This window comes from Aptenodytes forsteri, unplaced genomic scaffold (assembly GCF_000699145.1).
Source record: "Aptenodytes forsteri isolate BGI_AS27 unplaced genomic scaffold, ASM69914v1 Scaffold2, whole genome shotgun sequence".
Lineage (NCBI taxonomy): Eukaryota > Metazoa > Chordata > Aves > Sphenisciformes > Spheniscidae > Aptenodytes > Aptenodytes forsteri.
In genome coordinates this window covers 4,632,654-4,656,331 of record NW_008795695.1, presented here as the reverse complement: position 1 = coordinate 4,656,331, position 23,678 = coordinate 4,632,654, and the positions used below count along the sequence as shown (strand labels likewise).

The 23,678-nt window shown below is 40.2% G+C and overlaps 1 protein-coding gene across 2 annotated transcripts in view; it reads left to right on the top strand.

Moving 5' to 3' along the window:
• Window positions 1-23,678, top strand: part of APP (amyloid beta precursor protein) — a 194,194-nt gene that overhangs the window by 98,044 nt on the left and 72,472 nt on the right. Inside the window, exons 6-7 of one of the 2 annotated variants that reach the window (XM_009282925.2) lie at window positions 3,751-3,918; window positions 19,041-19,174. In XM_009282925.2, coding sequence (XP_009281200.1) covers window positions 3,751-3,918; window positions 19,041-19,174 — 302 coding nt within the window. The remainder of the gene's footprint in view (window positions 1-3,750; window positions 3,919-19,040; window positions 19,175-23,678) is intronic. The other variant, XM_019473070.1, reaches the window with a different exon arrangement.

The following is a 23,678-nucleotide window of genomic DNA, read 5'->3' as shown; positions in this document are numbered from 1 at the left end:
CAATGTTTAGTGTAACTGATTAGTTTTCAGTATATCACTTTAACTATTAATTTAAAAGCAAATCAAAAAGCTTTGCCACAGCACTGTCCTTCAGGGAATGATCTCTACCTGCTTGGTTAGAAACAACTCTTTTTGCATCGAGAGGCTGCAATAAGTATAAGAGAGGAAAGTTGAATTATACTTTCCTGATTATCTCCAGAAAAATTTTCTTTATCTGAGGTTTCAGAGAAGGAAGGTGTTGGCAACTGTAATCTTTGGTTTAGGGCACAGAGAAGATGAGAGAAATTTTACTACTGAAGAAGGATGGTTTGAAAACTGTACGCATCTGAAAACAGAATTTAGACCGCTTATGGACCTGGGCTGTGGCAAAGGCTTGCTCTCTTGAGTTTTATCCAGTTTCATGGAGCCAAAGGCAAAAATGCATCTTTGGAGGGGGGAGAGTGAGCAAGTTCCTTAAAGCAAAGCTCACCGTAATGCTGTCTGTACGCATCTGAAAACAGAATTTAGACCGCTTATGGACCTGGGCTGTGGCAAAGGCTTGCTCTCTTGAGTTTTATCCAGTTTCATGGAGCCAAAGGCAAAAATGCATCTTTGGAGGGGGGAGAGTGAGCAAGTTCCTTAAAGCAAAGCTCACCGTTAATGCTGTACTGGACACAAATTATTTGTGGTATCAAGTAAAATTTAATTACATAGTGGCAAAAAGTAACTCATCTTTTAATCAGTTTTCAGCAACAAGATTAATATATGAAGCAAAGACAGCTTTTAATTTTTTGATGAATCATTTAGCAGTGGATGCTGCCTGCCTGCTGCTAATATCTGTGAAAATACCGTAGCTCATCCATCATAGGCATTAATTGCTACACTCACTAGCAGTGGAAGGGGAAATGGTATTTGGATTAATAGCCCAAGAAAACCTGTTGAATTTCCCATCTCTGCACTTCATTTCCCCATCTTCTCAGATGAGGTGGTACATCTGAGGATCAAATGCGTTGGCTTTTTTCTGTAAGGACAAGTGATGGGGATAGAGAGGCATGGGAGGAGCAACTGGCCCACCAACAGGAGCGATGGGACCATTTCCCAGGCATTGAAGCTGGTTTAAAAATGTACCTTTGCCCCAAAGCAGGGGTGAAGGAACGCTACTCTGAGCCCTCCACAGGGAACAGGTGGTGGTGGACAGTGGTGGTGACACTGGGAAAGGGATGACAGCAGCGAGAAGATTCCTAGACTGGACCAGCAACACGCTTCCCTCCAACAGAGCAATCATGAAACAGTAACCCAGAGCATTTTTCCCTGCTGTTTAATCTTCATTTAGGTCATAAACTGTTTGCACAGTAGACCATTTCTCTCTCCAATGAAATAATTACCATTTAGGTCTCACCAATAGCCGTACGGTTGGCTGTGCAGGCTGGAGGGAAGGATGTCTCTCCATTGCCCTGCACTGTCACCACCAGCCTCGTGGGAAATGACAGGTCAGGCAGGAGGCAGGTCCCCGGCCACAACATCGGACTGCAGTGCTTCAGGCTTGCTCTTTTGAATATGTTACCCTGTGGTTTCCTGAACGCTTGTTCAAGTGCATCTTCATGTGTATAAATGACTTTAGTTTCCAAAGAGCCAAATCCTTGTTATCGCTGGCATCAGTTAGTTGATGGGCAATTACCTTTGCTTTTGCACACGCAAAAAAACCTCTCTGCTGCTATTTCTGTGAGAGAGGTACCTATAGGAAAATTCAGATTAAATCTGTGAACCATTCCCATCCTGATAACACTTAACAATGCAAAATGAAATAAATCAGACTTTATAGCAGAACTAGTATTTTGACAGAAACCTAGAAGGCGCTTACTGTGTGGGTAGAGGTCAGCCCATAGTCAACATTAACTAAGAAAGACTGAGTTGTTGAGACCTTTGTGTTTTTTGAAATGACATTTCCTGTCAGCAAAAATTCTCTTGATTATACCTGTCTCTTTAATGTCAAGAGTCACTATTCATTTTTAATTGACATGTGGCAGCTCTTCCAAGGCTGTGCAAAGTTAGCTTTGTGTGAAGATTTGACTGCATAATTGGACAGCAGGGCTGGAGTTGATTTTAAAATAAATCAGAAGAAACACTTGTATACTAAATGTGGTCTATAATTAATCATATGGTAGTATACAATTAATTGTAATTAATGTGTTGTACAATTAAATATCCTTATTTGGCTTTTCTTAAAGTAAAAAAAATATTATTTCTTCACCCCCTGCTATTCCTTTCCCCCTAATTGCTTGGTACAGAATTGCGACATTTGTAGCACATCCTTGATGGCTGCATACACTTGGATCTGTTTCTCGTAGACTAAATGTATGCTCCCTAAAATTGATTCTTGACATTATTTATAGATATGTGAATGTTACACACATGTAAAAATATATCTGTATTATATATTTAAGGAAATGTAGGTATACACTGACTGTCAATGACAATTGGACACAAAATCTATTTATAAATAGCAGTTCTTCTGGGGTGACTGAAGTGATGGATCAGGACAGACTCTGAAAAGCAGGATTCTTTGTAGCCAACATCTGAGAGGCGATGAGTGTGGGGGGGATTTTCAGTGCTGATGCACTGATATTTCTTCATACTTTGCAACCCTTAGGGATCTGCCTTCCACAAAATTCAAATATATGCAGAGAATTTAGAAGCCTCTAGTTGAACATACCAGTTTGTCTGCCGAGGCAGTGCATGGGATGAAAGCAAATGAGGGGCATATTGGTGTTTAACGTTATGTAGATTTGAAACGATTTACGTAGCACGTTAAAAGATAAAACTGTTTTTGTCTGTTTGGAACATTATTGGTAAAGGGCTATACGTTTACATGTGTAATTGGCTGAATCCAAATTGCAGGCAGAATTTGCTTTGTCTTCCTTTAATTTGTGTGGTTTGGTTCTTCCCTCAGGTTTTCATGTGTTGCAGGATGTAGGCAGAGACACTGGCAGTTCACAATGAACACAAACACAAACCGTTTTAATTCTTTCCTGTATATATTCACTGGGGATGAGATTTCCTCCCATGGATGGGTTAGAGCCATGGCAGTAATTTTATATATGGGAGCCCTTGAACTATGAATTAAAAACCCTGTGCTGCGCAGCTTGCCAGAGGGAGTTTCTTCAGCAGTGACTATATATAAATAGGTGTCTGAAGAGAATTTGTTTTCCTCTATAACTGATAAATATTTTGGTTTTGTTTTTTCTTTTGTGTAAGCTAGGAAACCTTCTCAATTTGGGCAGGGAGGGGGTGTGTAGCTGAAAAACAAGAAAAAATGTGGCTCCTTCTACTTTCAGATCTTCCCCTTCCAGACAGGTACTGAGTGGGCTGTTTGGGCAGGAATCTGCCTGGGGCCATCGGCAGACCCATGGACAGCCAGCGGTTGTACCCCTCTAGCCTGGAAGCAGATGAAACTTCAGGCTTGTACCATTGCCACCATGCTGGAGCTTGTTTCAGGGCAACACCCCTGAGTGTGTGCGGATAAAGTAGCTAAAAACATAAAAGTACAGGCAGGCTAAGGAGACTTAGTGGCATGAATCTGAGTCAGTTCAAAATTTACCTTCATTGGCTCGGGGTGGTTTTCCGGGGAAGGGTTTCCCATTCCCCGAAACACCTCCTTGGTGCATCTCCTTCCTCGCTCGCATGCGTGGACATTGAGAGGCACCTAATTAAGAAACCGAGACAGTACCATTTTCACGCTAAATGTGGTTCCTCTGGGTCTCCTGTGACTAGAGGTGTGCTCTGAGCAAGCCGAGACTGGTCCCTGCCGCGCGATGATCTCCCGCTGGTACTTTGACGTGGCCGAAGGAAAGTGCGCGCCCTTCTTTTACGGCGGCTGCGGTGGGAACCGGAACAACTTTGACTCGGAGGAGTACTGCATGGCGGTCTGTGGCAGCGTCAGTAAGTGCCCCTCCACGCCTCCCTCGCTCCCGCCGCTTGGGAGCGGGCCTGGGCTCACACTAACCCCTGGCTGCGGTCTGTCCGACGCCTCTGCTCACCGCTAGAGCCTCATTAGTCTCTCGCTAACCCGGCATGGTAGTGGGCAACTTCTTGGTGCTGTAGACGGGGGTCTGGAAGTAGGTACCTAAAAGCCTAACACTTCCTTAGACGAGGCTTTCACACTCACCTTCTCTTAATTTTCTGTCGAAGCGTACTGACATTTTGTGTGTCTCTGTGTGTGCATGTACAATGCATGTGCAGGAAAAACCACAAACTTTAGGGAAGCCTCAGGTAAGTTTAAAAATAGCTCATAGTTTGTACAGTGTATTTTCATGTATTATTTCTGACCTTTTTTAATCAAAGCAATATAAGCTCATTATAATACTAGAATATTTATTTCCAGCCTTGGAAGAACTGATTCTTTTTGTTTGTTTGTTTTTAGTTTGACTGAATACTTTGTGTGTGTTTGCAATGAAAAGGAGAGAAATGACACTTGATTTTTAGGTTTCCCTGAGGGCCGCAATGCACGTGGATGTGAATCACCTCCCACTTATTTTGTTTAACACAGCGTTTATTTTAATGATTGTTTTCCATGAAGAAAGACTGTTCGCACGGTGATTTTGGTTTGAGAAGGATGGCTTTCTCCATCACAGGGTATTGAATCAGATGCTGGATTTATCAGCTGTGTTATGGTTCAGGAGCCTCTAGTACGCTCCCCTCCCATCTGCCTTGCCTGCACATACTCTCAGGAGAATACTGGCTGCCGTTTACATCTGAAACATTAAAGAGTGCGTATGTATCTCACTGTCCTGCCTGCTTACAGGGCATGGAGGAGCAGAACAGAAGCAGCACATTAGGGCTTCTTTTAGTAAAATATTTTCCAAATTGCACCTCAGAATATTTGCAATAAGTAGAAGGCTTAAAAATGCGCACAAACACAAGCATCAAGGCGTGCTATGTGTGTCGTGGAGCAGAGGAGCTGACCTGCATTTTATTGGAGCGGGAGCAAGAGCAGTCATGGAGGCAGGATTGCTGCTGTGTGCTCCAGCTGCATTTCATCTCGGCGTCTTTTAGAGCTGTTCATGGCAAAGCTCCATGGAGGGATGTGGAGAAAGACTACCACAAGGCCAGTGAGGAGGACACCTCATGGACAGTGGTCAGCTTCTGCAGCAAGACAGAAGATGTAGTGAAAGAGAGAGAAGAACTATGCAGTAGATTGGAGTGAGGTCTATAATATATTTGCTAAAGGAATGACATTTTGAACCATTAAGTTCCTGTGTTAGGTAAGACGTTTCTAGAGATGCAAAACATGGTTTGTCTCTGATTGTGTGCCCTGTGACAGGCAAGAAAAACTGGGACTTTGTAATGAGTTAAATTAGGACAGTAATAGGAAAAAAGAGAATTTTGAAGAAAAAAAAAAATTATGCAGTGAAAAACGCAGGGTATGTGATATTGACAAGCAGGTGATATTGTAGATGTGGAAGGAGGAAAGAAAATTAAACTTGAAGATAGCTGGCTCATGCAGATAAGAGGCACAGGAAAAAAAAACTGCAGTGAGAGAGATGTTGAACAGTAACCCTAGAAAAGCCACTTGAGCTTTTTTCAATTTAGTTTCAGGTAGCCAAGATGAGGCTGTGTTTGTTCTTTACTGTTATGGCCAACAGAGAATTTGTAAAGGATGAGTACCTTTTTCAGTCACACGTGGGTGAGTATCATGCTTAAGTGGTGATTGGATCCCAGACAAGATGATGGCCATCGAAACTAATAGTGGAAAATAGCTGAGAAACTGAACCTTTTGCTACTTCACATCTGGAAGTAGTCCAGGTTAGCAAGGAATGACGGGACTGAACATGATGTACCTGCACAGAGCTTTAGATAATTAAGGCGTTTGCCTTGGCCTGTAAGAGGCAAATGAAAGTCACCTACCTCTGATATTACGCCTCTTGTGACAGTACCTGTTCCTTTCCCCACGAAACTAATAGTGGAAAATAGCTGAGAAACTGAACCTTTTGCTACTTCAAGTAGTCCAGTAGTCCAGGTTAGCAAGGAATGACGGGACTGAACATGACACAGAGCTTTAGATAATTAAGGCGTTTGCCTTGGCCTGTAAGAGGCAAATGAAAGTCACCTACCTCTGATATTACGCCCAACCCCAACACAAAAAAATAAAAAAAAAAAGGGGGGGGGGGGGCTTCATCCTTACATTTCATGTCCAACAAGGTAGGATTGAATGAAAAACAGCTATTGGCTTTTTGTGCTGTGCATTTTATTTTTATGGTCAGTAGAAGAGTTTCTAAAAGCTGCGTACACTGGTTCTTAATGGAAAAAGTCATCCTTTTCACATACCTGATAGGGATTAAGAATTATTACTGCCTTTGTCAGCATCACTGAAAAATCTAGAGTATTTTTGTGGACACTTGACAACAGCATAAATGAGGTCTTGTAGCAGATCTTGACTCTTGCAAGATTGCAGTTTTGTTAAAGGTCTGGTTTCTACAGATTTGGTTTGGCTCCTGCCCTTCAAGCTGAGCCATATGGATGCATTTCTCTGTCCAAATTCTGCAGTGGGACTGTGCAGACTCAAATATCTCCTAACATCATGCATCTTGCATACGGAGCTGTAGTTACTCACCCAGCACTTCAAATGTGAGAGTTTCATTTCTGGCTTTCATAGTGCTGCAAAATTATTACACAGAGGGAAGGGTGTTGCTGATGAAACGAGCAGTCACATCACAAAACAGACTTCATGAGAATTATTCTTACAGAGTAAAACTTGGAGGGATGAGACTCTGATTTGTCACATTGATAATGCAGTGGTGTTACCCTTCATATACAGTTTGTAGGTGAAATCATAGCACCGGCTGCTTGTAATAGTGAGCCGGCAGAGTTTACTGTATTACACTTCCCAACAACCTAGTGATCTTTTTGCAGTAAATCTTCTGCTACAAGGGGTGAACTCGGCCATGATCTTAAAAAGAATATTATAGATTGAATGAAACTTGGAAATTAGATTGTCTTCCTTCTTCAAACTTGTCTCTTGGCAGCAAAAGTTGTTCAGTCTGTGCTCGTGCTGTTTGAGAGGATAAATGATCTTCTCTTCTAAGACTGGCATTTCTTATGCAGCATGCGAAATCAGAAACAACTTCTGAATTTGCTATAGAGGATATCCATTAGGATATTCAGATGAGCACAGGCGATTCCTGTCTCTCTTATGGAAGTTGTTGGTTTGGGTTTTTTTTTTCCTTAGGTTCAGTTCAATAAAACCATGCGAAGAGCATTACCATTTGTGTTCTTTTCGTAGGTATCTTGGTTTACTTTGGGATTCCCAATGTTGGGTCATTTTGTCTTTAAGGAAAATGGAGTTAGGTTGAGTACTTGAACTGCATGGCTTCATTTGCACAACTGGCAGTGAGGAAAAATGGAGCGGGTCTTGTCTTTTAAAGTAAATCTCTCGGAGGACTTTATCGTGATTTTCTTCAGCAGTTTCTCAAACAACATTTGAGTCTATAGGGTACACTTTCCAAGCTACTTTAGTTATCTTTTTGTTCCTGTATTTTCATGTTATGTCGAAGTGTTCCATACTCTGATCTATACACTTCTCATTTCTGTTCCTAAAATACTTTGTTTTCCTCTGGTTTTTTCTACTGTTTCAGTATTGCTGTACTGCTTCTCCTTATTTTTCATCATTTTGCTGAATAGAAATGGTAATGAAAATTATTAGAAGTGCTGAATACCATACGTTTCAGCTGCTAAGTGACATCTTGTCTTTGGAACTGATCCAGCGTTGCTGAAAGAGGTTTTTTACGTGGTTATAGCGAGCTTTGGATCAGGCAAATGCCACCTCCACTCCAATCCCACAAAAGAAAAGAAAGAAAAACAGTGGAGAAGAGTTCCCATCTAGGCCACCCCTCTTCTGGCCTGCTTGGGTCTTCTTAATCTTTCTATTTGCCTTTGTGCCCTCCCTCATGCTTATTTATTTATTCCATTCTTTATTCCTTTTCTCTCCAGTGGTCACATTTTTGTTGCTCCCGTGTGTCCTATAAAAAGCCTCTCTTGGGCAGGACACAAGATAGACATTAAAAGCACGTCTTTCCTTTGTCTAGCTGTAGTCTGTTTTGCAGGATAAACTAGTTTCATTTTACAGAGAGGAATATGAAAGAGTGGGTGGTGACTGGGTTTCTCTTGAATAGTGGGCAAAGGATGAAAGGGTGGGATGTGAGTTTATTTTTCTCATAACACGTTGAAATTGGACTGAACCAAAACCTGAGGATGTTCTGTTGCCACAAATACTCATATGTTATACATACTGAAAGTATGAATACTGAATACTAATATCCTGAACACATTGTCTACCGAAAAAAAATTCATGTTTTATTCTGCTTCCTTGCTGAAGTCTCTTCACCTTGATCTGAAAAGGTGGGTCTGTCCTGTCATGCAAAACCTTAGATTCTCTCCACTATCAACGAATTTGATGCTCTGAGGTCTGACAAAAATGATTTGTCTGTTGGGTAGGAGCTACTGCTGTCAAATTTTTTCATTCATCACCCAGCTGCATGGGAATTGATATATAATTGCCCTAGAAGTAGAAGGCTTTAAGGATCGTGTTACTGATTCAGCCTGCCAGACCACATGCTCCATCTCTGTTGATTTTTAATAAGGATGTTCAATACTGTCTACAGTTTCTATTCGATATAAGACTCAAACTTATACTGTGTGACTGGCCATAATGGCTCCTTTGAAGTCATTAGGATCTGTCGGGTGGTTAATTCAGATCTAATGACCTCAGAATGGGTATGTATTGACAAGAATAAGCAGAAGACGATAAATTGCTGTTATCGAAGGAATGATTTCTGTCTTATTGTCATACTAAAAAGTAATCTATTGTACGAATTTTTTCACTTGTCTCTTAATTGTTGCTTGTTAAACATCCTTAAAGCTATAGGAAATATATTTTTTTAATAAGTACTATTTTGCAATTATGTTGATGATCAAGTCCTAACTTGGGGACAAAAGGAGCTTCAAAGCTGGGAAAATTCATTCTCTTAAATGTGCTTCATTTGGCAGCTGTTGCATCGGAGACAGCTCTCCCAGCAGCTCCTGCGGCCGCAGCATGCTGCGTTCAGAGTGGAGTGGAATTCGTGCCACTGTGTTTTCATTTGTTCCACATCTAAAGCGGGAGTGAACTGTACTCTGGTGGCACAGTCAGATTTTGAAAACTCTTGACATATCATTGAAATGACCTTTTATAAAATAGGGGGTTTTATCATTGTACTGAACTCGTACCGCTAACATCAGAGGGAACCAACAGGGTTCAGTGTTTTCAGTTGCCTCCTTCCTTGCATAAACACTGAAACCTAGTAATAAGTCTAAATGTGACAGGCATTGTTTTATTTTTTATCATTTTAGAGCATGATCACAGATTTTAGGTGAATTTATGTAGAATAGTATTTATTCTCTAGGCTAAATTTTGTAAACTTATGAACTTGTGAAGTCTCTTGGTGATTTTTAAGTGACAGATACTTTATTTCAATTTCAAATGGAAGGTATGAAAAGAAAGACACTCTAAAAGCTACAATTCTATAATATACATGGAATTTTACACCCTCTTAAATATAGATTAAAATATTGTACACGAGACTAAGACTAATATTGGGGATCCACTCTTACTTATATGCTTTTCATATAGGCTAGCTTCAGCTTGCCTATGGATTTGTCTCAGTCTGTCCCTGATAATTGATGAGATTGGTCTTACCGTGTTTCTGGTTCATGCTCTTAAGTGAGGGAAAAATTCATGACCTCTAGTGTTTTGCAGTGTCCAGTTTAATTTCTCTTCAGAGGTACTGCAAATAACAACCTGTACCTTTTAACAGCAAAAGCTTCTAAGATGATATTCCTGTTGTCAGGAATTTCCTTTATCCATTTGTTACTTGTTTGGGATCTTGACACCTCCCTAGTTAGCAGGAAGTAAAACGTTTTGGCAGCTAAACTTGCTTGCCAACTTCCAGAGCGTGTCTAAGGCATTAAGGAGCCGCAGTGCATTCCTGGAAGCAGAATGATAAAATATACCCGATATTTAGTTAGGTAGCACATTTTAATCCTTTGTCTTATTTACTGGCTCATGGCTCATTGCTCATTTTATCTGTACAACTACAGAGACCACTTGAGCTTGAGGTCAGGTAGGAGGCTCAAAGACAGAAAGCAGGCCACGTCTAGAGCACGTTCATCTGGTCTAGGTGGTACTACCCTTTCGCTGCTCATTTTGGTTTATGGGGGAGTTGGCAGGCCATAAAAGCAGCAGAGCTTGCAAGTTGCTTCATGCCAGGAATGCACTTTTTTTTGACAATGCACTTAGTGCTGGAAAATATTAATTGCAATAACTAGCTACAGTACTAATTTGTCACGGCACTACAGGAGATATAATTTAAAATACAGAAGTCTAGTGCTAACATTTCAAATCCTAAAAATCTGCCTTTATAAGTAGTGATACTGCAAGGAAGTATTTCACATAATAAGTATGAAGTCTTTTGTTTGAATGAATAAAAGACCCCAAGTTATTACAAGTTCACTAAGCCGGTCACACTAGAACAACCTGTTGCTTCATCACAAAGGCTCTTTATATTCAATTGTCTTACTGCTTCCCAAATTAGCAGTAAAGGGGACATTACCTCTCAAGACTTTACTTAAATGTGTCCCTCTCCCACCATCTCCAGCATGAATTGCCTGTATCTGCTGGGTTTTATTTTCTCTGGCTTGAAAACTCAGCCGAATCATGCATCTTGGTGAATTTGAGGCCAATTTCGAATAGTGTAGATGAAATCTTAATAAAAGCATATTTTTGCAGTTCTGTATTCATTGTGAGTGCTTGACACTTGTCATTCAGTGCCTAGGAGCTGTAATGGGATTAATTCTAATACATTCTATTTAAATTGTTAATTTTGACTACCACCTTTAGTGGATGCAAGTGACTAATTTCCGTTTCCACAGTTCCTTCATCTATATTAATTCACACTTATATTTCACCCTTGAACCACACGTGGAGCCAGTGTCGGACTGGGCCTTTTTGAAAAGCAGTTGGTTAAAGTTTAGGATTCAAAAGGGAAATGATGCAAATGTTTTCATATACAAGAGCTAGACTACTGATAACTTCAAGCACTAGGAATTGTATTAATGTAAAGTATTGTTGTAGACACTGTTTTTGCTGTAACTTGTTTTGTTGGGTCTAACAACAGTTCTTTTTTTTTACTCTCTGGAACTTGATGACTCTTGTTTACAACCTTGGCAGAAGGCGTGTTCAGGAGAATACTTCTGTCTTGTATTTGTTCACAGCAATCTCATTTGATGTGACAGGTGAAGAATTTAACGGGGTTTTTTCCCTCATAAATATTTAAATTTATGGTGACAAATCAAAAGAGAATGACCTTGAAGCAGAGTATTGCAAAGATGCTCGAGGAAAGTTTGCTTTGGGGACCTCCTCCCAAGCACAAGGCGTGTTCAGGAGAATACTTCTGTCTTGTATTTGTTCACAGCAATCTCATTTGATGTGACAGGTGAAGAATTTAACGGGGTTTTTTCCCTCATAAATATTTAAATTTATGGTGACAAATCAAAAGAGAATGACCTTGAAGCAGAGTATTGCAAAGATGCTCGAGGAAAGTTTGCTTTGGGGACCTCCTCCCAAGCACGTAATGAATCGAAAAACTTGGGGAGCAGGGGGGCTTGGGGGGGTGTGTGATCTGAGCAATTAATGGCCAAGATGAGTGTCGAATGGATATGAGCAAGGCAAAATTGCATTTGTCAGGGCTGGTGAAAAGGAAGTTGCAGTGATGGTTGCCAAGTTCTAGCTGTGCATGGGTAGAAAATGTATCTTGAAGTTCTTACACAGAAGGATTCTTATATGAGAAACTTTAACTTAAACCTAATTTAGGTGGCAAGTATCAAGTTTAGTTAAGGCAATAGATGAGGAATAATATGAGTATGGTATTTTTTTTCTCTCCAAGAAGTCTCCGTGAGGGATTTCACTAAACTGTCTTTCAAGCTGCCTATTGTTCTGATGCCATGCCAACTATTTGAATTATAACATATCAAAGGAAGGTAGGATCAGTCTTTGCAAAGTAAAGTTCAAAAGGGAATGTAACTCTTAAACATGTTATTTCTCCATCTCAATACACTTAATTATATTTTCAGGCCAAGGTTGCTACATTGGCCTGTAATTATTCTTTGGATACTAGTAATGCAAGTTATGAAATATTACAGAAACTATACACAGTCTTTTACGACAAAGTAGTTTAGCCTTGATGGTTAATAAAAACAATGAGATAACCCAGCTGTTAAGAAAGGAAAGAGCATCCCTTTGGAACGCTGGGTTCTCTTTCATGTGTTAACTCTCTTCATGTCAACTGTGCCTGGAATCTCTTTCAATTAAACTAGCAGACATTTTTAAACAATGTGCTTTCTAATCCACTTTAGGAACATTCATCTAATTTAATAAAATTTTGGAAGCTAAGAGGCAGCTTGGAATTGAAGGTGGAGAAGTCAAGTCTCAAAACTGGTGATTCTTTTTACTGCTTCAGATGTGATCCCTGAGCATGCAGCCACTTCACAGGTGGCTTTTTTTCTTAATTCAGTACCAACGTGCGTATATTTTTTCTGACAGAAGAATATATTTGTTTTTATCCAGTCTGTTAGTCCATGTTTTGTGCTTTCGGAGTCCCTACCACTGTAGTCAGAATTCCTCAGTTTTTGTGAGGAACACATTACTTTCAAAGACTTTTTGGGTGTCTTAAATATAATTGTCAAAACATGAGGATAAAGCAAATGTGCAAGACAAATAAAACCCAGCTGAATGGTTATGTGATCAGGCTGAGTGATAAATATGTAGTTGTAATGGATGACCCTTAACATCAATGAATGACTTAATGGGAGTTCGCATTATTGAGCATCTTTGCTGAAAATTAAAAAGTGGGCAGCTGGAGTTGAGTGGCCTGAAGGACAGGAGTACCAGGCTCTGATGGTGATCAGCACAGTTCACTGCTCTGCAGTTAGCTTCCAGGCAGGGAGATGTCCTGATGAGCCGCGAGGTGAAAGATCTGGCTCCTAGAACTCCTGCCAGTCCAGGGGTGATGCCAACCCTTGGAGCACAGCGGTGCCCCTCAAAACCCTAAAAAGAAACCAGCAGCAGCAGCAGCCTGCCACTTACACGTAAAACACGAAAGCTGGGGATACGTCTGGTTTTCATTCTCACAAGGTCTCCCTTGTGCTGTTGACTGTGGGAGGAACTCTGCCCTCCCCGTTATTCTTTAGTTTTATTTTTAGACAGGGTTCAGAAAGTGGTCTTGGTGAAAGCGTGTATGAAGAGAAAGTAATTAAAAGTGAAAAGGAGTGGCGCTTTGCCTGCTGGTCCTCCAACTTAAAGTGCTAAGAATGAGAATAGTTGTCTCTATAATGCAGTGGATTATAATTTAAATATAGTATGTAAATACACTTACTGTTCTGTGCCCCGGTATTGATCTCTACTAGAAAGCATACCGGTTCGGCACACACTTTTCTCCAAGTAATTAAATTATATTAAACTTAACAACTTCTTATGTAAAAACTCATCCTGCTACATCCTTTTCCCTACGTTTAAAATTATGGTAATTTGCTACAGTCTTAAGATAAACCTTTTCCAGCCTTCATTTGTCTTGTACCATTCAGTCAGTAATTTGTCTGTTTTGTAAGAAAAAGGTAATCATTACTTTCCTTCCCTGTTGTTTAGATTCTGTTCACTGGTTTTGCCACCCTGCTGTAAGCAGAGTAACTTACTCACAAAAGATTGGGGATACCATCTTGTAAAAACAGCTCATTTCACAAGGTAGCAGTAGCAATAATAGAAACCCTTCTTGCTAAAGATATTCCATATGCACTTGTGATTGTCAGATGTGCTATAATTAGTTGTGATCTTAGTCAACAACTGAAAGCTTTGATCTTAATCCTTCATTAATGAGGCAGTCGTGTATGTGGAATTCAGAGGCAATGAATGCAGCCACTGAATACTACATTGTAGTTGGGTAATGCTCTCATTTCAAATGGTTTCCCATCTTATATGCACCAGCCAATGTCATTCAGAAAAGGGGCATCTACTAATCCTTTCATTTCATATGAGGTTGGTGAGTGACTGTTTTTGCTTTCACTGGAGAGACTGATCTGGATTATTTATTTTTATGTGAAATAGTCAAACAGGATCTGGGGGCATATTGTTGCATTTTTGGTAATGCTCTCATTTCAAATGGTTTCCCATCTTATATGCACCAGCCAATGTCATTCAGAAAAGGGGCATCTACTAATCCTTTCATTTCATATGAGGTTGGTGAGTGACTGTTTTTGCTTTCACTGGAGAGACTGATCTGGATTATTTATTTTTATGTGAAATAGTCAAACAGGATCTGGGGGCATATTGTTGCATTTTTCTTTTTTTTCTTCCTTCTTTTTTTTTTTTTGCCCTTTGGTTCGGAAATTGTTGTTAAATAGCAAAATGTGTGGAGCATAATTTGGCTGTATTATTGAACCTGTGTCTCCAGGCAGGTTAGGATTTTAAAGTCTAATAAAAATTTAAAAAAAAATCTGTTTGGGAATTGACAGGTAAAATGAGTGGAAGTGTGAAGAAAATGTCATCTGATACCGCATTTCTTCCACACCTGTCAACATACACTTTTTGATCAGTCTTCATGCAGTAGTAGAATGAGTTACTTTATAAAACAAGCAATGCATAGAAAATAAAGCTGCCTCCTAAGAGCAGATGCGGTCAAAGATCAGGCTGCAGATTTTTAAGGAATCCTTACATGTAACTAATGTCTGACCAAATGTTCACAATTTACTACGAGAAAACACACAATACATCTCTAGAAACAAAGTCCCCAAATGTATTGGAGTGCAAAGGATAGAGTTTGTGCCACCAGCCATGAAGAAATTTTAAAATGTTTCTGCTTTATGCCAAAGAAGGGAGTATTTTTGTAACTCTCTTTTTTTCTTGTGGGGGAGGGTAAGCTGTCGGTTATCATTATGTTGGAATCAGAAGGGTTTTTTAACATAATAATGATAATTATGGTTTTTTAATACTGGATGGAGAAGTTGTCACATAATCATTTGCAGGCTTTGTAGGGAGCAAAATCTTGTAAGGTTATTTGTTTTTAAGCAGACTAGCTATTTTTTGTCAGAGAAACAGTTCTGATTTCAAATTACGTGAATAGCTAACCACTCACAAAAAGACTGCTTCTGAATCACGGTTATAACAGAAACAAAAATTTATATGACCATTTCATCTCACCTTTCAGTATTTTCCTAAACATACGCGCTGAACTTCTTTCTAATGCAAATTATCCCTGTTTTTTAAGAGTTTAAACAGTGTCTGTTTACAGAGTGAGATGTGGTTGGTGTTGGTAGGTTGGTCGGTCTCTGCGGCCACCAGCGGCCAAATAAACATTCCAGGAGCGGTAGGCAGGCTGGGTCCTTATGGCTGGCTTTCCGCTAGCTCAGCCTGCTCTGACATGTGCTGGGCATGCACCCGTGCCAGCAGCAAGCAGGGAGGGAGAAAACACCCCTTTTACCCCTTGCTTTCACGTCTGTTTGCTGGCAGGGTTTCGGAAGGAGATGCTGAAGCAGGATGTTTTCAAGCATGCTTTTGGGCAAATCAGCGTATCTTTGCGTAAGTTGTTCAAATAATGAATTGCACTTACTACTGAAAGTGGGTGGCTTATTTCTGGTCTGGATTTCCAGCCTTATTTCTGCCTAGCTTTGGTTTCCAACCATCAGACCTCAGTTGCTTCATTCCAATAAAGCTGTTGTCAGAAATCTTTTCTCAGTAGAGATTTTCTAAATCAAATTAGTAGTCCACTCCCTGGTGGATGAGTGTAACTGATTGAGCTTTTTACCGTGAGACAGGTCCCCCAAGCTCCCATCAGCCCACATGCCCATTTCCGAGCCCTCTTTCTTTTTGGGAGCGCGTAGTGGAGAGCCCCGTGTGGCGTTACACCAGCCTTTTGCACAAGGTCAGGGGTAGTAGCTTTCTCCTTCTATGCAGTATTACTCTTCGGTAGCATTACCCTCTTTAGTGTTAGCTTGAGAGAGCAGGCTGCAGTCGGATATCAGTGTACCGCCCGCATCCTTTCCCGTGCTCCTGGGCACAGCCTGGCTGTCTCAGGCATCCAGGTCTGTGGTGTTTAATGCCTGGTCTTTGATTTGGTTTTGCACAGCTTTTGGAGGGGGCTGGGTGCTCTGACATCCTCCGCACCAGGCACTGAAATCAGGTTTTCCAGTTCTCAGCACCCGCTACCCTCGCCTGTTCAGAAACACACCAGCGAGCATCCCGGTGGGAAGTAAATGTATTGTCTGAAAATTTGGGACGTAAAGGCCATGCGTGTGAGATGGGAGCTTTTGAAAATCAGGCCTTGAATGTACAGGTGGCTTAACTGATCTCAGTGCAAATGCTGGTGACCTTTTTTCCTGTTCAATAAATTAAAGGTTAAATTTGCATAATTTATTGGGCACTTATTTAGATCGTCACTTCTTTCCACTTGCATTTGTACAGACTTAAGTTCAGTTAAAAAAAAAAAAATCTATAAAAGATGGAGAAGGACAATGAATGCGCTAGAGCTCTCCCCCATTCGATCTTTTTGTGCTAAACCCTGCTGTGTCCTGCAGAGGCAGCGATGGAGGGTGTAGAGATTTTCTAAGAGGAGGAGAATCCTCTTCACACAAAGCCTGATTAAACCGTGGAACTCATTGCCGCACCATATTGTGAATGTTAAATCTCACGCGAGTTTTTGGGGAAAAAAAAAAATATCAGAGTAATGGAAGGAAAATCCAGCAAGGTTAGTTAAACATTGCAAAAGAGTATTCACTGCTCTTGCCTGGGGGTGTTTGGTGACCCCTGTCAGGAAACAGGAGCCTGGAAGGGATGGCCTTTGCTCTGTCTGACGCTCTTAAATTTCTTCCTGCTTTGAAATAGAATTTTCTTTTCATTTTCTAAATGGAATTAAAATGTACTGTACTTAACTGCAGCTTCGGAAAAGATAAGCAACAAATTAATTTAATCTTTGAGAGATTAAAAGGCAAAGATACTTAGAAAGACTTCTGAGCATTACAGAAATGTTTTCACTCAGTCCGAGCTTTGGGTGATCTGTTTTTGGAATTTGCTTACGATGGCTGTAGCCTTTCTGGCAGGCAGCACTGCACCCCAGCACAAACCATGTTATCATTGAAGATGGGTTGTTATCATTAAGACTTTAAAAAGGAAGAAAATTTTTATGCTTTTATAACAGTATTAGAGACTAAATTGTCTGAAGTTGCAGGAGTAACCACTGAAAATATTGAGTTGCATTCTATTTTTGTAATCTTTGTGACTTGTCAGGAAGCTTATTTGTTCCTGTTTCGTTGTTACAGTACTTCAGTAACAAAGGTTACAATTTTACAAAATGTAAACTTGTAATTAAATATTTATGAAACAAATCTAAAAATGGTGGGAGGAGTGATAATTTGCACTGCCTATGACTTCTCAATTGGATTTTTTTTGGTTGCTTGTAGATTTTTTGTTTGTTTGTTTGTTTTGAGACAAGCAAGGCCTTTCCTTTGATCCAGTGAGTAACTTACAATATCCATTGTGCAATTTATACCAACAGCAGCCAAAACCATTCATGCCTATTGCAGAGAACACGTAGAGATATCTCAAATGCAGCCAAATCCAAAGACTTTCTGTTCATTTTGGGGGGTTTTGTTTTCTTTTGGGGTTATACACCTAAGGTAAAATTGGAGGAAAAGTTTGGAATTTGTTTTAAGTTTCTCTTAAAATTTGAGGATGTATTTCATTGGGACTAACATGTTGTACTTCGAACTGATGATTTTTTTTTTTAATAATAATTTAACATAGGTGTGTTTATCTTTCAACTTGTTTTGGGGAAAGTAGTCATAAATAAATATTGGTTGTTATTACTCAGTCTGATCTTCTGATTAAAGTTTGCTGTTGTTGAAGACATTGAGAAATGTTTGGGATGTGGGAGGGTCCTGGGTTTTTTCCTACCTGTATTAGTCTATCTACTAAAATGTATTACCTCTGTAAGTGAAGTTAACTATAGTACATGTAGTCAAACGCATTTACAAAAAAAAAAATCCTGCGCAACTATGTGTATGGTCTTTGTTTGTCAGAACTTTTAAACTAACTTTTGCAATTGTTGAACTAAATGTGACCAGGGAAATGAAACTAATTAAAAAATAAAATATTTAGGGACAATATAGTTGAAATGAAATAGCTGATCATCATTGGAGAGTTTTTTTAAATTGCTGTTATGTCCTGAGCACAGAAATGTTACTCTAGTTAATGTAGGGGTTGTTGGATGTTACTGCGTAGTGAAGGAACTGTTTCTCACTCTGCTTGAATTACCCCAAACGCAAATCTTTGCATTACCAGTGTGATCGGTATCGCCTAGTTTTCTGACAGGAATGGCTAGCGATTAGTGCAAGATTGCTGATTATTTCCAGCATCCATGAGGGGTTTTCTTAATCAAAGTTGTTACAAATAAAGTAAATATCTGTGAGGCCAAACTGTCACTAAGTGAAGGATTTGAGGTATTTCATTAGGGTTCTGTGGGGTCCACAGGTGCTTTAAAATGTATTTGCATTGGCACTCGTGTGTGTTACAGTTTACCTTTTAAAAATAAAGTAATATACAAAGCATGTAACTTTGCAAAAGGCTTTCTGCTGGCTTATGTACTTCAGTCATTGCCAGGCTTTTTTTTCCTTGGAATTTTTCCTTTGGCAGCAGTTTCTAACCTGTTTGTATAACATTGCTTTGTTCACTCTGAAGAGTTTCTCCTCGTTTATAAAATGGGGCAGGGGGGAAATCCTTGTATATTTACATATATTTGCTGCGTGTAATATATCCACCTAAACAGCATTTTATATCCTCCTCTGAGGTTAAATGAATGGCTTTATTCCGATGGAAATTAGAACAGATGTTTCTTGCTTGGTCTGACTAAATTTTACCTGTACTAAAGTAGAAATTCTGCTTTTCTTCACCCTCCCTTCCTTCTCCCCCCCTCAAAATTTTACCACAGTCCCTACCACTGCCGCTAGCACTCCTGATGCTGTTGACAAATATTTGGAGACACCTGGAGATGAGAATGAACATGCCCATTTCCAGAAGGCCAAGGAGAGACTTGAAGCTAAGCATCGTGAAAGGATGTCTCAGGTAAGGGGAGATTTCTTTATTCCTAAATGTGGGAGTTTTGTCTGTCAAGTCATAAGGTGCTCGAGGTCCTTCACCTTCTCGTTTCCCAAGGCTTCAGCCAGCTGCCCTGCCTGTTTGCAATGTTGTAAATACACCATTTACTGCCTTTCTGACTGTATCTAAAAATTCAGCTGGCTGGGACATACATCTGTGGTTTGGTCGGAGCTGCGATCGTAAGTCACTACAGTTACTTGTGCTAGTAAAAAGGAAAAAGACGACTGTTAAAAATTGCTCTCATCTTTGTGGAAGAGTTTTGGTTTCTTTTGGTGAGATTATTCTTATTTCTAAGTAAAGAACTTGACCACTGTATTAGTCATCCTTCCTTTGTGGCAGCTGAGGGAGATTGCTTGTGATTAGCTTCGTTCTTCCTGTGTACGCATACACAGTCATGCCCTGGGGTAACGTAAGCTCGCATATGTTCATCTAATGGTCTGGAGCCTCAAGGTAACATGAAATGCATCTAAAGCTGAAGAAAAGAGGAAAAATTAGTGCTTTTGAACTGAACCAAAATCCAACTGAATCAACCCTTTTTTTTCCTTTAACTAAAAAGATTTGTATAGCCTGAAACTGTACACTATTTTTAATCCTATTGAACACTAAGAGATGAGCTATCCACTCTCAGAAATAGGCTTTATAATAGCATTGCCAATAAAAAATTGTCACAGTTCTGCTCTGATAACAACAAAGAAAAAATGTAAGAGGCTTAAAGGAAAGCCTGTGGTGCATATTTTTTTAGGATGGAACAACCACAAAAATGAATGTAGTGTAATTCAGATGCACTGCATATATCTGTGTAGCTATTTTACTATAATTTTTCATTGCAACTTTGTTCCCCTGTTGCATTTTCAGTGTTTCTGTGTATTACTGACACATTAACCTTTAGGTCTGTGCTAAAATGCTTGAGTAGCCCTGAAATTAAGCTCTGAGAATAAGTCCCTGTCTACTGGCACTGTAGCTATGCCTGGCACTTTTCTAATAAATAGAGCAGGGCATCTTACCTGAAGCAGTCACCCAATCAGTGCAAACCACGTGCCAAGAATGACACTTAATAGATAGGAAAATATGTGCTCCTTATCTGCCTCCGCTTGGGAAGCATTGTAGCACAAACAAGCTATCTTCTTAAATAGAGAAAATAGTCCCAATTTAATGCTTTTTAAAGTGTTATCAATTCCTTTCCTCTGGAAGATTAAACAACTTCATTAAAACGACCAGTGGCCGAGGCGGCCGCAGTGCGAGCGCTGCTGAGCGTGGGTGCACGCAGCACCCATCTCGGAGCCAGCCTGAAGCCATGGGGTGAGTCGGGAGAGGGGTGAGCAACAGCTCGCGAGGCATCTGTGTGCTGTGCTCCCGCCGAGGGAGTGGCTCATCCCAGTCCTCTTCGTAACAAACTTCTGTGTGGCTACAGTACTCAGTTTGGGAAGAATGGGCTGGGAATTGGGAGGATAAAAAACATTGTGCGCGCAGCCGCCTGGCAGAGGAGAGAGATCCTGCCCCGGCCAGGCACATGGAGGGTCGGCGGGTAATGCAGTCATCACCCCGTTATTACGTCCCCTTGAAATAGCCTTTTTTTAAAAAAACACTGTAGGGGCGGGTGTCCTGAAAACGAAGGGCAGTCGGTGCGAAAGGCAGGTTCCCTGGAACAGTCCTCAGATTCTCACCAGGGTTTCAGGTTTGTGTCCAACATCTAAATATGTAAAGGTTAAGCTGAGTAATTAAGGGCAGTACTTGGGTGAACTGTGTATTTTCTACAAAGCTGATGGTTTGTGGAAAAGAGCTAACTGAATGCACAGGCACCCAGAAAACATCATACAGAGAGACCGTACAATGTCGGTGCTTGAGGCCAACAAAATTAACTGGGAAAAGCACTGAACCGTAGCATCAGAAAACTTCTGGGTAAATACGCTGCACATTTTATCATGCGCATTTGGGGCAACCTCATAAATGAAGGCTCTGGTTCAAGGGTTTGACTGAAGATCACGCTGGTGCTGCGCGTGCTCCGCCCTCGTTAGCACGTTCCCAGCCAGCCTTTCTGTCAGCGCTAATGAGTGTACAGCTGCGGGGTGAGGCAGGTCAGCTCCCTCATCTCACTGCAATGTCACTCTTCCAAAAAGAAGTGAAATAAGCAACTCTGGCCGATTCAGCAAGCTAAATCAGACCTGGGAAACAGCAGCGCGATAGGTACATCAAGAAAGATCTTTGATCTTTAATTTGCTTAAGCTGCTTATGAAATCACAGCTTAAAGTATGTATGTCTTGAAGTACACAGAACTCCTGCAGAGCTTTGAAGAAGAGAGTTAACTTAGGTTTTTAGAAATTAGTTTCCACTTCTATGGTTAGTGTTTTGTACTGTACTGAACTAGCCTCTCCCAGTTAACATTTCAAATGTTTAAAAAATATAAGATCTTATGGAGAAGTAGAAAAGCCAGCTAGTTTACCATTCTGTGTTCCCTCACATGAACTGTGTTATGTCTGTGACCCATACCACCAGTCTGCTTTTCTGGCAATCTATTTAAAAATTGCTTTTTACATTTTCTTTAAAATCAGGTATGTTCTTAATACATACTTAACTAAAAATTAATTTGAAGCTGAAACTAGTTATGTTAAAAACAAGCTTTTGCTGTCAATGTTTTTCTCTTAAAAAAAAAAAGTTAACAAGTGAGAGTCACTAGCTAAGTCCTCCAGCTGCACTGAACATATTTATTCTTTTTTTTTTTTTTTTTTTTTTCTCAAATTCCAGTTCTTTCAAAGCTGAGGAATGGGGGCTTATAAAGCAGCAGAAATGTCCATTTTTCTTGTATTAAAAAGAGAGGAAATGATCAGTGGTTTTAGGAAAACGATCAAGTCATTCTTTAATCTTGATAAATGTCATAATCGGAAATAAATTGGTTTGTTCATGAAGTACAGATATTTCTTTTTAATAAAGCAGCTAGTTTTAAAACAGTATTTGATTAGATGCACACTTTACTTTGCAACAGCCAATTAACTAATAATTCACATACAAAATGTAATCATCTAAGGAGTAAGGAAGTTTATCACTAAAAAATTAAATTGAAATTAAATATTTTAATCAAAACGTCATCAGGGCAAATGCAGATATTCTGTATATCCTCTTTCTGAGATTTTCCTTTGTTTACCATGAAATTCTGAAGACTCGTGTTTGCTTTCTTTTGCATAAAGATATTCACGCAGGCAGAGGCCCAGCTTCTGTCAGTGGTTGTGTCGGTTCATAGTTCACAGCTCCTAGAAGACCCTCTTACTAGGGGAGTCTGTGCTCTTTAGTACGATGACCTGATGCACCTCTGGTTCAGACTGTTTTAATCCCTTCTGCTCTTGTGTCTGTCCCTTTAGACTACAGACCATGAAAGTTTTTCTACCTTTACATCTTGCATGGCACCTGGAGCAACAAGGCTTCTGAACTTCCCTAGGCACTACTGTAAAGAGAATTACGTTAGCATACAATTTTCAGATTTTCCCAAGAATTATTAAAGCAACTCCAAATAACAGTAAAGCTACATTCCCATGAGAACAGGATAGCTATTCAGCGATGCGTGTGTAGCCTTTAAATGTTTGTTATTCTCTGACGTACAACAGGGAGAGATTATGCTAACTGATTGCAGGATGCCGTGGTTCTTGTTTCCTGTTTTGGTACAATTCCCCTTTTCCTCTTTCTCTTTCCAGTTTGTTAACTCCTGTACAGCTCCCTCACTTAAATAGCTGCTGCTAAATAGCCTGGTGGAACCAGATACTGAACCTTACTCAAGGGAGCAGTATATTTATACATTTCCCTCCTCAAACATCTTGTGACATCCTCATGTCTTAAATTTACTCTTCCATTGGCTCTTTACAATATTTTAGGAATCATAGCATGTACAGTACTTATGATAGGAACTTAATGATACCTTGTCTCCTAGAATAGTCTTGCTTCTTGGAGGTTCATTTCCAAAGCAAACATCTGAAAATACTGCAGTCCTCAACCAGCCTAAACAGGGCTGGTGTTACGTTCAAGATATTTTTTTTTTATTGCATGCCATTAGTTCCAACATCCTAGAGAGGTTTTCAGCTGATCTTTAGTGCCAGTGATACCATGAATGGTTTGGGTTGGAAGGGACCTTAAAGATCATGTAGTTCCAACCCCCCTGCCATGGGCAGGGACACCTTCCACTAGATCAGGTTGCTCAAAGCCCCATCCAACCTGGTCTTGAACACTTCCAGGGAGGGGGCATCCGCAACTTCCCTGGGCAATCTGTTCCAGTGTCTCACCACCCTCACAGTAAAGAATTTCTTCCTTATATCTAATCTAAGTCTACCCTCTTTCAGTTTAAAACTGTGCCCCCTGGTCCTGTCACTAGACTCCCTGATAAAGAGTCCCTCCCCATCTTTCCTGTAGGCCCCCTTTAAGTACGGGAAGGATACTATAAGGTCTCCCCAGAGCCTTCTCTTCTCCAGGCTGAACAAGCCCAACTCTC